The sequence below is a fragment of the Pleurotus ostreatus genome (assembly GCF_014466165.1).
Source record: "Pleurotus ostreatus strain PC9 chromosome Unknown scaffold_7, whole genome shotgun sequence".
NCBI lineage: Eukaryota > Fungi > Basidiomycota > Agaricomycetes > Agaricales > Pleurotaceae > Pleurotus > Pleurotus ostreatus.
The window spans coordinates 441,778-456,700 of NW_023503162.1; the positions used below are offsets into that span (position 1 = coordinate 441,778).

A 14,923-nucleotide genomic window follows, 5' to 3' on the forward strand; every position below is an offset into this window, starting at 1 on the left:
AGGTCGGGTGTTGGGAACCCCGGATTTGCGGTGGTCCATACATAGCTGCTGGGCATGCTGCGCTTGTTGTTGGTCTCGCGGGTTTATGCTGTGCCTTTCCCCGCAACGGAGTCTATAGAGTCAGTCAGCTTGAGACTTTACACTTCACCGTAGTAAGCATTGCCTCAAGAATCTGCTGAGCGGTCCTCACGATACGTACGAATGCCTTCCATCGAGTACTTACGCAACCGGATTCACGGCGCTCCGTGCACTTGAGCTTCAACGTTCCCCAGGATGATAGGAACTTTGAGAACGCGTAACAAAAACAAGGTATGATTTGACGAAGAAAGTACATAAAGTCAAGCGATTCGTTTCGAACCATTAATCGGTTAACCGTGTAGCCGACTGAAGCGGCGGGATGTGGGCGCAGAACTTCGGCGACCGTCGTTGGTTATGGAACCGAACATACGATCAGTATTCAGCGGCTGCAGATGAAGACGCCGTAGTCGCAATAGCGCGTTGCTGAGGGTTGTGGGTCCAGAATTTGTTTTTGGTCGATAGTTGTTAGGATCGCCTGAGCTGTTTTAACGTTAGGTAAAAAATCCGGCCGCCGTGCACCAGCATTCATCCAAGCCAGCTGTTGCCATTTCCAAGCGATGGACGATATGGCTGTTAGCCGGCGATGATGCATACAAGCTGCAGCCAGGCTTGTACGAGGTTTAGGTTAACCGTTGTCGAAGCACGAAGCACGGGAACTGGCACGAGTTGTCTAGAAACGAATTTGTCGGGTCGAAAAGGTAAACGAGGACATGCTCCTTTGAGTTCAGCCTTCAAGATGTGGATCTAGGACAAAGTGCGATGGGAAAGGGCTGCTTGTGGACGTGAAAATATTATTATTTCGGATGGCCGCGCCTATACCAGAAGAGGTAAAATACTCCCGTCGGACGGTTTGGAGCCCGAGTAGCTGAGCTCCGAGATGAGCCAAAGAACAGAGATATCTGGAGAAAGCTCCATGTTCATAGGACCGAGTACTCGAGTGCACGGGTGGCTCATGAGGAGGCTGTCATCGATTATCACCAAGATTCATGCAGGCAAACACCGAAATGTGTGACATCCAAGGTCATGAGAACAGCCGCGAGGCCGATGTGGGCATTCCCACGGCCCAAAATCAGGTGTGCGACTTCTTGTGATTGCCCGCGGGCCGAATCCGGAGGGGGAACAGGCAGCCTTGTCGAAGGAGCAAGTGCGGAACCAAACAGTCATCACTTCACTAACTTCAGCTCAGTCCACAACGTCGTCCTTCTAGGACCAGTGCCCCCGAGGCCCCCGTCGCTGCCGTCGCTGTTCTCGACGCCACTCGGTCAGCATCAAGCCCTCCTCGGATACTCCAAACCCAGAGGGTCAGGCGGGCGTATTTGACTTTGCCTTCGACTTCGGCTTCATACTCTAATTGAGACACTCGCACTCTTGTCTCTGAACCACCATCATGCTCGACAATCAGCCCTCGCCACTGTTGACCATTGCTTCGGACGTTCTTAGGGAGGTGGACAATGCAGGTAGTCTCTGGGCGCGTGAGTTATCTATCTCTTCCGCGCAGTGTGTCGGGTTCTCATGAACCGTGACTTTGACTTTCCCGGCAATGCATTGATATCATCAACGTCTAGTCTTCTCGAAATGCAAAGGGAGCTTGAAAGACGGAGAACGATTGGAGAATCTCTCGTGGAGGCTATGGCATCGCGGGATGGTCGTTGACCGCCATCGTACGTGCATCCATGCCCAGAACGATTCCATCAACGACGGGGTTTCCCGCTCCTCTTCTGAAACTGGTGAGTCTACCATTCACGACCTCATTCGGGTTTTTCACCGTTCCGATTCCTTGATTTGATGCTCCTGGAAGTGCTGTTGGTGCTGTGGAATCCCCTTCGTCTTACCTCCATTTCATTCTCGCTGACCTTTTGCTGATGTTATCTCATGGCTGATACAGATGGCTGGACAATCCACGCTCATCCTTCGCCTCCGCCACTTTCCACGACACTAACGGCTTCACGCACACCATTGGCCAATCCATCTTATTCTGCGGCGTACAGATCACCTGCGCCTTCCCTTGGATCATTTTCCTCGCCTTCTGCCTCCGTCATCGCTTTTTCAGAGTCTGCGAATGGTAGCAGTGGCAGCGAATCAGATTCAGGTGCGAACTCCTCGGATGACCAGTTAGGGCGCCTTATGTCAAGTTCAGGTGGAGGTACACTGTCCTTCCCCACAACATCGGCTCCCCTTGTCCACGTCTCGGAAACTACCTGTCCGTCTTGCCACCTAAAATCCACGAAGTCGCACATCCCCTCACCGATAACATCCCCTTCTCCCTCACCTTGTCCTTCGTCCCCAACTCCATCTCAAACTGTTGCCGCCGATCAAACATCCACTGATGCTAGCCCGTACCCCGCACCCAGTACAACAGCAGCCGGCAACGATGTTACCCATAACGGCGCCGGAGATAATGAAATTAACGGTGATTTCCGTCGGCCTGATGCTGGACGAAGGCATGATATCTCCGAGCGGGATAGTGGTTCCGGGGGGAATAGGAAAGTAGCGCAAGGCTCAATCAGGTCAAACGCTGGTATTGTTTCAAGCACGGATAATGTGGCGGACGCAATCATAAGGACAAATGGCTCAACGATGACGACGTCGAAAATGCCTCCTCCCGGCTTTTTGGTAACGGACGGACCCCGCCGTCGAATATTGCATACGCATCGCTCACCGCTCACCGTTGGAAGGATGATATCTGATATCATTCCTGGAGATGTGTCGTTCTCTTCGGCCCTCAGCGAGCAGCATCCTCGCGATTTAATACCTTCATTGTCCGGGTCAATTCAATCGCCCATACTGCTGAATGGTAAATTCTGCTCCCCATCTCGACGCCAGTGTCCGCTCCCAACACCTGAACATGAGTCTGTCGGTATGAACTTGAACATGGCCTCTTCGGTAAGTTCCGCATTATTTCTCCCAATTTTCGCATATTTGATTATCGCACCGATTCAGGCGCTCTACGATAAACCTCCAAGCGAGGCGTCCTGTAAACCGGTTTCGCCCACCGTCGCTGTAACTATCACTCCTTCCCCTAGCCCATCACCTCAACATGCTCCGGCTCCTGTATACGTGACCTCTGCGTCGCATATTCCCGCATCGAATCCCGCTACCCCTAATCGCTCACCAACACATTCTGTACCAGGCACACCACAGTTTCATTCACCTGTCGCATCTCATCCTCACACCCCCACGGCATTTCTTCGTACCTCACCGCGCACACCGACTACAAATCCCGGTAGCGTGAACCTCGCTCTAGCACCCCTTGTTGTCGTTGTGAATCCCACACCTCAGCCAACCCCTCATCCGACTCCTCCCGCTACGCCTACATTGGTTTCTGCCACTGTCCCTTCATTCGTAACGGCGTGTGGCGTTGGACTGGGACCAGATCAGACCAGCAATTCAGCCAATATCCAGAGCTCTTCACCCACGGCGAACGCTCCTGCGCCATCGAGTCCTAGGACGACAAGCTCCATTCCCACCCCTAATGCTAACGCGACTTTGGATACAGATCGCACCCGTACTGGCTCCGTATTGGCCTGTATGGGAACTACCGCCAGTGCCCGCGGACCTTTGCCTGTCCCTGATCAGAGAGACGAGTTGCCCCCAGGAAAACCACCATCGAGCATCAGCCCGCAACTTTCGAAGCCAGGCCTATCTGTGATGGTGGATAAGGATCGCACCTTGAAGCCCTCCGATCGCCGATTCTTCCTTCTTCAGTCTCCTGAGCGCTCGCCGGATTCGGTTGTTTCTCCTGGCGCCTCGAGTAGTACAGACCTTGCCTGCAGCGACGATAGTTCAAAGAATGCCAATATGGGTAAGCCTACTGTCGTAGTAGCCCCTCGGGTGGCTCAGCGCGGACGGGAGCCTGCGATGGAGGTCGTAGACGAGGATAAAGTGACAGCTCGCAAGACATGGCAAAGCGAAGATGGCGATCCGGGTGCCGTCAAAGAGCGCAGTCTCAGCCGTGACGCCCGACCGCCATCGCGCACCAAGAACAGGTCATCGGGTGCGCTTACTGCAAGCAAGCGAACCACGTCAACAACGAGTCTGACTGGTGGGACGCGTGCGAGGTCTAAGGGACTGGGTCTTGGAGGTGGGTTGACGATGACAAAGAGTAAAGGAGTTGTCGGGAGAACGGGGATCACCGGCAAGGTCGCTTTAGGGATGAAGAGGGCAGCGAGCAGTGGAATCCTGCCAACCACGACTGCTGCTCACGCGGACGAGCTTTCGACCAAGAAGGCCGTAGTCTCGAATGGGAAGGGCAAGTCATCGCGAGCCGAAGTACTTGCCCCACCTCGTCCTAACGCAGTCATGCATCGCGCCTCCTTCAATATTGGTAGTGGTTCGTCTGAAGGTGTCGAGATTGGCGAGGGCGGAGAGACTAGTAGTAGGAGCGCTAGCGCGTCAATTGGGGGCAGCGGTGGTGCACGTGAGCTGACGCAGAAGATGCCCGGTGCGGCTCGCTCTAACAACATCGTGCCGAATGGGGACCGGCAGTCGCCTCCGTCTCTGGAAGGCCAAACCACCAACAAACCAGCCAAACTCCCTATCTCGTCGTCTCCGCCTCATGTAGTCGCAAGGCTCCCCAATCCGGCATCGCTTGCGCTTAACCCAGAGGCCGCCACTGCCGCTATTCAACCTTCGCGTAAACGTGTCGTCGTGACTAACACATCATCTGAGGATTACGAGACCGAGAGTAATTCCGAAGAGGAGGAGGAGGAGGAGGCTGGATCCTGGGCAAGCGAAGATATCAGTGAAGGAGACGATGACGAAGTGGGCTTCGCGAAGGGTCAAAAGGGAGGCTCCAGCAGTGTTGTGAAGCGCTCGCACCAACGAGGAGGGAGCGTAGGCAGTCGCGGCAAAGGTCCCTCTTCAGGACATTCGCGAACAGGGGGACCATCGAAGGGCAAGGCCAAGTCGCCTCTGCAAGCTCCAGCCCCTGCACCGGCGCAGCGAACGAAGTCTTCCGGCCTTCAACAACAACATCAGCGCCCTTTGGCGCCGCAACTACACCGTCGACATACTTCTACTGCCATTCACCCACAAGCACAGGCGTCACGACGGTTATTGTCGAAGGAGGACGAGGCTGCTCTGAAGTTGCAAGCTGCGGCTGTAGAAGCTCAACGCCAACGCGAGCTGTTTACGAAGGTCCCAGTGCAGCCAACCATGCAGAGGACGAGGTCGGGCTTGCTCAGCCAGTTGATGAACCCTGATCCCTCGATCTTTCCGCCTAATCATCCGTACAGGCAGAGCTACTCAGCCGTCGACTTACGGAAAATGGCAACGGTACCAAGGGTTGTTAGCGCCGGAGCTGGAGGGTTTGCCATTCGTAGTGGTGGTAACGTGGTCGCGACACTCCCCAGTATCGAGGATATCACGAGCGGCCACGTCCGACGTCCGAGCGAACAAGCCCCAAAGCTTCCGCCCATCGTCGGTAGTTGGCGTAGTACAAAGGGGGCCGCTGCTATGCCTCTGGCAGCTCAAGTCACCGTCAGTAACGTCCCTGCCCCAAACCAAAGCGGTGGTTCGGGACCGTACAGGCCCAAAGGTCGTCCTCAAGAGGAAGAACTCGAAGATGATACAGATACCGACGACAACGCCGATAACTCTGTGCCGATGTCGGAGTCCTACGTCTATCAGAAACTCGCTCAAATGGTTGGACGCCGTGGGGCTGTGGCCAATGGCAAGCAACGCGCGGACGCTGCACCCAAGCGGCCTGAGCCAATTCGTGCTTTGACAACGAGCGAGTCGACGTCTTCCCATGATGCGCGGGTATCAGCTACTCCTGTTCCTCTCGCGCATCCATACAATCTCCCTCCTCCGTCGCCACCCTCGACTCCTCGGACGACACGCCAACGATTCCTTCAGTCAGAAATGCCTGAAAGTCTAAGGAGGAATCTCCTTTGGGAACGACAAGTAAGCAAAATGAACCTAGGGCCGCGTCGTCGAAGTACTGGTACTGGGGAGGGTGCAGCTGGACGTCCTGGCCATCTCACAACGACACCTAGCATGGTTCAACTGAGCGCGAAGACCTCAAATACTAGCGTAAGAGAGGAGGAGGAGAAAGAGCGTCAGCGTCAACGTGAATTGGAAGCAAAAGAGAATGAGGAGAGGATGCGTAGGGTATTAGCGAAGACTCGTAATCGTAGTTGGGCGGATGATTACCATGCCTCCGGATGGTAATATGGTTTCATTGTACGTTTTCTTTCTCAATCTTGGGCAAGGATTATACTAACGGCCGATACAGCTCGTTTGATCTGGACCCTTGCTTTTCAACATCACGGCTACGTTCCACTCGCACTCACTGTACTTCAAATCCCGGCATCGTCAATCGTCTCATTCTCATCATCAATTTGTATTGCATATATGTACCATCCCATCACACGCCTAGTATTCCAGCTACCGTCATCTGTTGATCCTAATTTCCGGCCTATCCAAGGTGTAACCTTCCATATCCCTTCTGAACCCATACCCTACTTACCTGTCGCCTACTTACTACTTTGCGCATTCTTTCCTTGTTTATCTTGCTCTCCTATGCTAGGAACCGTCTCTATCAATGCGTATGCCCCATGTACCACCCTTGTAATGTATATAGCTAATGGTACACGTCTTCGAGTCGTACGATTGTGAGATTTGAATTTGAACATTCGATTTGATGCATGATGGCTGTGTATGTAAGTCTGCCGATTTGCTGCGGACACTGCGCGTCTGCTTATGCAATGCGGCGGATGAGCCGCCGGAAATCGTCACCCAAGTCTGCGACATTATAAGATTGGCGACTGCTTCTTCTGTGACGGTGACCATGTCGTCAAACGAGGACGAAGGGGATGGCTCCAGTTACCTCCAGAACGCAAAAAAGCGCAGAATCCAACGGGCGTGTGACATATGTCGGCGCAAGAAGAGTACGTATCGTTGTAATATCCTGGTTATAATTTATTCTGACTACTCCTTAATATCATCATGTAGTACGCTGTGAGTCTACAACTTGCATTTATTCCACAGAAAATTGAACGGCGAACGATACGTTTGCTAGGCGATGGCAGTCAGATGCCTGGGAATCGATGCTCAAACTGCATCGCATACAGCTTTGAATGCAGTTACGTCGAGGCGGCGAGGGTGAGTATAAGCCTCTGTTTTATCGCTAACCCTAACATCAATGCTCCTCCAGAAGCGTGGCCCACCAAAAGGGTAGGTCGAGCTGTGCCGACGCCTTCATTTATTCATTTCCTTTTATAGATATGTCGAGAGTCTGGAAAACCGTTTAGAGAAAATGGAAAAGCTGCTCAAGAGAGTTCGTCATCGGTTAACCTCACCGTTCATTTTCTCTTATCACGTCAGTGTAGCTCTATCCAGACGGCGATTTCTCGAAAGATCTTGATCAATTCTTCGAGACCAGCGGCGAGGCGGGAACACCTATCTGCGCGCCCATGTCACCGGATCCGAACCTATCTAAATCCCCCACCGAGTTCGCGTCTAATGTGATTCGATCCATGGGCGAAGTCCAATCGAGGACAATCATCCCCGACGACGACGACGATCTGGGTCATGTCGTTCTGGAGGAGGACCTAGGGGGACTTGAAATTACTGATCAGATACGAAACCGCTTTTTCGGCAAGTCAAGCGGCGCCATGTTGCTGCAAGCTGCGATGGACCTCAAGGACGAATACACCGGCCAACCAAAGAGGGCCTTTCCGCATCCGAATATCTTGTCTCGCAGACGTGATGAATTCTGGTCGCGACCCGACGTACGTTTCTGATGCTTTCTGCAATGTCTCTACGTCCTAATTCATGTATAGTGGGAACCTTTCGTCTCAGAGCCCAAGAATCCCGATTACATTTTCCCCGACCCCGACCTCATACCGCCCCTTGTTGACGCCTATTTCAAGTATTATAACATATTCTTCCCGCTACTCCATCGACCTACTTTTGAAAGGGGTATAGCAGAAGGGCTACATCTCACTAACGACACTTTCGCTGGAGTCGTGTTACTTGTCTGTGCCAACGGTGCTCGGTACTCTAATGACCCCCGCGTCCTCCTTGAAGGCAACTCACCACATTCTTCCGGTTGGAAATGGTTTACCCAAATACAGATGGTACGAAAGTCACTCCTTGCTCCGCCAACACTGTACGATTTGCAATTTTATTGCGTGAGTAACGGCATTGAATCTCTTGGACCGCCGCATGTTAACCCGCCCAATCTAGCTAACCGTTCAATTTTTACAAGGATCATCCGCCCCTCACGCCTGCTGGATCATGGTCGGAATAGGTATACGCCTAGCTCAAGACGTAGGTGCCCATAGGCGCAAAGCACACACGCACAAGCTCTCCGTCGAAGATGAACTGTGGAAACGTGCATTTTGGTCTGTACTTCTTCTGGTTACCTGCCTCCCTCGTTGACACTCATTTCAGGGTTCTCGTCGCAATGGACAGAGTTATCAGCACGATCCTTGGTCGGCCTGTTGCCATTCAGGATGAGGAGTGAGTTTCCCAGAGCCATGAGTTACGAGCGGGTGCCTTATATCCATAGCTTTGATCTGGACTTACCGATGGAAGTGGACGACGAATATTGGGAGCACCCTGATCCTGACCAAGCGTTCAAGCAACCTCCCAATAAACCGTCTTTGGTAACCTTCTTTAATTGTTATCTCCGCCTCAATCAAGTTCTAGGGATTGCTCTGCGTACTATTGTACGTCTCCTCGTCTTAATTGAAGCGGGCTTTACTCACACCTGCCCCAGTACTCTATCAATAAATCCAAAATTCTCCTAGGATTTGTAGGGGCACAATGGGAACAACACATCGTCGCCGAGCTAGACTCTGCTCTGAACAAATGGGTCGATTCTGTACCAGACCACCGTATGTCCCCGATTTTCTACGATCCTCTTATCTCACCTTTATCCCAGTTCGATGGGACCCAAATCGAGAGGATCTGGACTTCTTCTCCCAATCCGCCATGCTCTACACCCATTACTATCACTTGCAGATCCTCATCCATCGGCCATTCATTCGGAAGCCGTCCCCCCTCGCTTTTCCATCCATGGCGATATGCACCAATGCCGCGCGAACGTGTAGCCATATCGTTGACATCAACTCTCGCAGGTGTTTGGAGCCTCAGCCGCATCTCATGGTGTGTGTATCTTTGTAGCTATATCCTCAGATGTTGACCACGTCGCAGTCCGCGGCATTCACCGCGGGCGTGGTGTTGCTGCTGAACATTTGGGCTGGTAAACGGTCGGGTTTGACTACGGATCCCAAGAAAGAGATGGCGGACGTACACAAGTGCATGAAGATGCTTCGGAGCAGCGAGAAACGGCAAGTTCTCTGTCTACTGGATTGTATCACATCTCTTGACTCTTAGACAGGATCCTGACTGCTGGTCGTCTATGGTTGGGCGCTATTATCTCTACACGTACCTCCCCACTGACCTTCCTTCTAGGGACATTCTGTACGAGCTGGCGAGTGTTGGCGACCTTCCTTTACCACAAGCAAGCCCTGCTCCCAATAAACGTGAACGCGGCTCAGACAGTCCGGCATCTTCCACCACCGAAGACGCGAGCGTCACCATGTCGCCGCCCAACATGCCCCGAAGCTTGGCTGGTTCGCGGCGGATCGCTAGCAAAGACCCGATTTCGTTATCTTCTCGAGGTACGTCAACCATGGGGCTGCCCATACACAGCGAAGAGCTCGGTCGACTCCCCTTGCACGGAGAAGCGGATCCCAATAGCTTGATTCGGACCGACAACGATATGCAGGCTGGCACCTCGACCGCGAACGCAAATGCAAATGCCAACGGCTTCTGGTACCCTTCCTTCGCCCCTCAGCCTCCCAATATGCCAGGTCCTTCGTCCAATTTGGGCCCCGTTCCTTCGGGCGAACTGTCGTTGGCCGATCAAACCATTTATGAACAGCTCATGATGACGACGATGAGGATGCCTTATAACCAGCAGTATCAGCAACCCTTGTCCGATCCCACTCTAGTTAATAATCGACCACTCGACCCCCTGATGATGCAGACTTCTCCCTCCATGCCGCAACAGATGACCTTGGATCCTGATACGATAGCCATGTGGACGAACGCGCCATCGGGCTTCGAGTAAGTGCTCTCTCCGACGAGGTTGACGTGCCCCCGAGCTTATTAGAAACGTTAAGGCTGGATGACTGGGGACAGTACCTTTCGAACGTCAGCGAGTTGACGCAGGGAATGCCTCCTTCGGGGGACCCAAATATTCGATAATGCCAAAGCTTTCGTGTTTTTCTCGTAGACTAAATTAGATTGTGATGTGTCGTACCGTGTAGCGATTAATTCGTGCTATATCGCTTTTGTATTGCTCGTTTTGTATATCAATGTCAACATCCCCTCCTCGCCTTGACGCTGTGTAAATTGCAATTGCGCGCTGACTTGCATCATTATTTGCTAACAACAATGATTCTGCTTCCCGATGTCACCTCATTATAGACACGAACGTTGAATAATTCATTAATATTTACGGCTTACTTCCTACATTGAATAGGGGACCCACAATGGCGTCTGATGCCCGTTCTGCCAGCGTCAAGCAGCGTCAACAACGTCCATCCGTTCTACCATCATGTACATTTTTTATCACCGCACCAATCATACGCTGTACCTTCTTTTCAGTCGGTGTCCATTCTATCGTCACTCTACACAATCGTGGGCAGGTTAGGCACAACAAGGACCCTGTGATCAATTTCGCCGACACAATACCATCGCGTTTTGATGGCCATTGGCAAATCAGAAAAATCAGAGCAGTTCGGTGGGGATTGAGAGGGCTGGGTGAAGTCAAGGTGAAGTCCTTTACGTTTGTGAGTTCATTTCGTCGCCATTTGTCTTCTCGCCCCATGGGGAGGCGTTGAGGAGGCGAAGAGAGCCTCAAAGTTAGAATCAGGGAATCGATGCTACGATCAAGCTCCGGTATTCGTAGCTTTGGGGATGGGTTTACGGAGCACGCAATTCCAGCTGTCCCGTCTGCCCGACGCCCAAGATGAGCCCCTAGAAGGTCTGCGCCCGGGCATCTAGACTATATGGTTGATTCCGCTTTACAGACGCATGCTAGATCGTCCAACGACTCGAGTTCTCCGAGAGGATGTATCGGAAGAAGACTACTTGATTGATCCTTTCAGACCGGATAGCGGTAAACGGATGACCACACGATCATGTCATACGACGCCCAGTGATACCCGCAACAAACATAAGATTTTCTTAGGGGTACTGGGCAGCTTCGAGGTATCCGATGGTTGATTGCCATGCCCTCCAGCTCCTCTGCGACTTGAGCATTGAGGGGTCTCGCGAATGAGCGTGGCCCAGGGACAGGCGTCCAGGGGGGCTCGGGGCGGGCACTTCCCCCCGCAGGTAGCTTCCGTCGGGGACTAGCACACGTGAAACCAAGGGGCGGCGGAGCTTTCATCCATAACGGAGGACTCTTCGTAGAGGGTTCCAAGTCGAGGAAAGTCTAGGAAAAGTGTCTAGCCACCCCTTGCGTGGAAGTATCGGCGACAAATACCGTTCGCGGCAGCAAAACAACACAAACCCCCACAGAGGAAGAAAATACCCCTCCGTCGTTGGACGCAGCCAGGAATCAGATATATCGTCGAGACGAAGGTTATATATATATATTAATGTTCGCTCCGAGGGTCGCTGTGGAGATGTACGGACTTGAATGGGGGTGAGTCGATTGTCTGCATGCTGGAGAGTTTGTGTTGATTGATCGGTAGGATCATGCGGGATTTTAGCCCCTTATTTGCTTGAAGGCTAGATCAATACGAAAAACCTCAATTACCCTGGATCTGGCTGAAAGTCTGAAATATAAAGCGAACAGAATGGACCTGACTGATCCAAACTCCCCCCCACTTCACGACACTAATACTCCCTCCCCTCCTTCTACCCACCCTAATCTATAAACATGTTCGCTTCCCTCTTCGTCACGGTCGCCCTCGCCCTCTTCGGCTGTGTCAGCGCTGCTCCGCAGAAGCGTGCTCTCGCCCAAGTCTACAGTAAATGCACCGTCCCCAATACTGTAGCTCTTACCTTTGTAAGTAACACGGCGCGCATGAGCGATGATTTATTCAAACCTCCCCCTTACGAATAGGATGATGGCCCCTATGTCTGGCTCTACGATATCAGCAAAGCCCTCATCGCTGCCGGTGGAAAAGGTACTTTCTTCTTCAACGGCAACAACTGTAAGCGAGGTTTTCCTTTCTCGTCGATCACGCGTCTGACTCTCTCTTAGACGGCTGCATCTACGATGATGCTAATATCAAGCGTGTCAAGTATGCCTACGACAAAGGGCATCAGGTCGCCTCTCACACCTGGGGCCACAAAGATCTCACAACCCTCACCTGGGATCAGAGTAAGCGCTTCTCTTCCCCCGACGCGCAGTCCTTATTCACGCTGCTCTAGTCCACGATGAGATGTGGAGAGTCGAACGTAAGCTTCACCGTTCCTCAGTGCAAGGGATGAGCTGACTTGTTTATCAGTGGCCCTCCAGCGTATCTGTGGTGTGCAACCCGCCTTCATGCGCCCACCCTTCGGCAACTACAATAACCTTGTTCGTGAGGCCTCCTCTGTTCGTGGCCAGAGCCTCGCGATCTGGGACTTCGAGTATGTCCATTCCTGATCTTATTGCCCCAACCTCAGTGCTCACGATGTTGATCACAGCTCCGGTGACTCTCTTGGCGTCTCTGCTCAAGAGAGCAAGAACAGATACGACACCGTTGTCAGACAGCACCCCAGCAACATCCTCGCTCTGAACCACGAAACCATCGTCACCACCTCGCAACAAGTCATCCCTTACGCCATCCAGAAATTGCAAGCCGCTGGGTACAGACTAGTCACACTTGCTGAGTGCCTTGGTCAACAACCATACCAATGGGTGGGCACACCGCAAACCAAGGACGTAAGTTACTTCCTTTTTTGTCGCTTTCGCCCCAAACCTTATAACCTTGAAATGTAGTCGAGCTGGACAGTGTTAAAGGCTCGATGCGCCCCCTCACCCTTCATCTTGGACAATCTCGAACATTTTGGCTTACGCCCATGCCTCTTTGGGACGTTCGCACACCTCTACATTAATCAGACTCATATCGGACTTCCTCTCACCTCTGACATTCGCTTCGACTTATTTGCTTACTTATTACGTCCGTTATTGACTCTCTAATCTCGTTTACCTCTATCTCTCCCTTGTCATCCAAAGGCAAAGTTTGGTAGTGTCGGTCTACTAGTCAGGAGTAATCTAGGACTCGGACTATGCACGGTTCCCACTCCGTTTTCGTTCCCCGTCACCCTTCGATGCTATATCTACCCGTCGATTGTAATGTTTGTGACCACAAGTATACATGCGTACACATCTTGCATAAATCACTTCCTCTTGTACTAAACACCAAGTTTTGTACTCACAAGATCACCCCATACTCATACCACGTACCACGTACTACGTCCATCAATATACCTCCAATCCCTGTCTCTCTCAGGAAAAAGTCTCTTGTTGTGTAGACGTTTCATTGGCTCCCTCACAATTTCCCATCGTTTCGCTCATTATAATCCAGAATCTGTCACATTTTTTCTGGCGTTTGATGGGGATTGGAAGGACCTCTCACTTCACGTCCGTCGGAACTCAGAATTGTCTACTAAAGCGCTGAAGGCATCGTTGTAAGCATGGAGCTGACGGCCCTTCAGCTACCCCGGATTTGATACGGGCGACCCTCTAGAAGGTGTGTTCTAGCTCCATCCGGCGTTTAAAGCTCAAAATGATTCCGCTGAATCCCCCACGCCAGAATATCACTAGAATATCCTTCCTCGAGCCTCGAGACCTCCAAGGGATTATGAATCCAGTCAACAATCTAGACACTCGCGTCACTTCGATGTTCTATAATTATGTGGCTTCGTGGAGCCCGGAGTCCGGAAGGCGAGCTTGGCTCTTGGGCATTGACTTGAACCGGGCAATGCTGCCCGCCCACCTTTCGCCGACATCAAGGCAGTCGGGACTACTATCACTTAGACAGATTTGCAAAATTTTGGACAATTCAACCCGGTGCTCCAGATTGGATGTCCCTACAACTCCCGGCATGCTACGAGAGGTTGTCGCTCATCTTGTCTAAATACCTATCAACTTTTTGAGTGAATCCCTTTCCGAGTAGTAGAGCAATGACGATGCCGGTACGACAAGTACCCAAAAACATAGATTTGCAAACTTTTCGTCACAGTGTGTCACGCGTCATTCAGACCCAGCAGCGCAGCCGTGTGCCGCCGTATGCATTCGGCCGCTCGCTCGGCAACACATGGATCTGCAAAACAAGGGGCAAATAGGAGCTTCTTTGTCACGCAAAATGTTGCTGGTTTTCCTGTGCATGAACCAGTAGGTACGAGTGCAAGGGACTCTAGATTCAGACTCTAGCGCTACTATACTAGCTAAGAAAAAAATCAGAAGTCTGTGGGATTGTTATTACTTCCACAGCATTCAAGTCAAATTTGAAATGACTATTTGCACGTCACATTTTGCCCGCGGAAATGGGCTTGCAACTTCTCAAATGCCTTGAGATTTTTACAGTAGCTCAATGAAGTCTATTTCTCAAACATACTTCATGTCCGAGCATAGGACATGGAATCTACAACAACTTAAAATTGGTTTTGCATATCTATGTGTGTTTGCACTACAGTACACGTGATAGTAGTCGATTTTTGAAACCGCCCGCAACAGATGTCTGCGTGGCTCCCTGCCCAAGGCCCCACACCGTAGACGACCTACAGGGACTCGTATTTTACCCAGAAAACCCGAGAAAATCCACGGCACTGTACGTATCAGTACTTTGGATGTTCTCCACGAAGCACGAATCTTGAGAGTGAGCTG

The 14,923-nt window shown here is 51.9% G+C and overlaps 3 protein-coding genes across 3 annotated transcripts; all 3 read left to right on the top strand.

The window, feature by feature from the left end:
* Window positions 1-1,465: 1,465 nt before the first annotated feature.
* On the top strand, window positions 1,466-6,249 carry PC9H_009322 (uncharacterized protein; the record flags this gene model as incomplete). Its single annotated transcript, XM_036778827.1, has 4 exons — window positions 1,466-1,550; window positions 1,644-1,805; window positions 1,964-2,961; window positions 3,019-6,249. 4 exons carry the CDS (start codon window positions 1,466-1,468, stop codon window positions 6,247-6,249), a joined length of 4,476 nt encoding a protein of 1,491 aa, XP_036628216.1.
* A 619-nt stretch (window positions 6,250-6,868) lies between these two features.
* Window positions 6,869-10,299, top strand: PC9H_009323 (uncharacterized protein; the record flags this gene model as incomplete). Its single annotated transcript, XM_036778828.1, has 14 exons — window positions 6,869-6,968; window positions 7,100-7,182; window positions 7,235-7,254; window positions 7,303-7,357; window positions 7,410-7,811; window positions 7,863-8,213; window positions 8,269-8,426; window positions 8,476-8,544; window positions 8,594-8,753; window positions 8,804-8,921; window positions 8,969-9,192; window positions 9,241-9,377; window positions 9,424-10,158; window positions 10,215-10,299. The coding sequence occupies 14 exons, from the start codon at window positions 6,869-6,871 to the stop codon at window positions 10,297-10,299; spliced, it is 2,697 nt and encodes an 898-aa protein (XP_036628217.1).
* Window positions 10,300-11,983: 1,684 nt separating this feature from the next.
* Window positions 11,984-13,284, top strand: D25_1 (Carbohydrate esterase 4 protein; the record flags this gene model as incomplete). Its single annotated transcript, XM_036778829.1, has 8 exons — window positions 11,984-12,112; window positions 12,170-12,260; window positions 12,311-12,430; window positions 12,481-12,507; window positions 12,558-12,681; window positions 12,739-12,976; window positions 13,034-13,214; window positions 13,271-13,284. The coding sequence occupies 8 exons, from the start codon at window positions 11,984-11,986 to the stop codon at window positions 13,282-13,284; spliced, it is 924 nt and encodes a 307-aa protein (XP_036628218.1).
* Window positions 13,285-14,923: the final 1,639 nt, after the last annotated feature.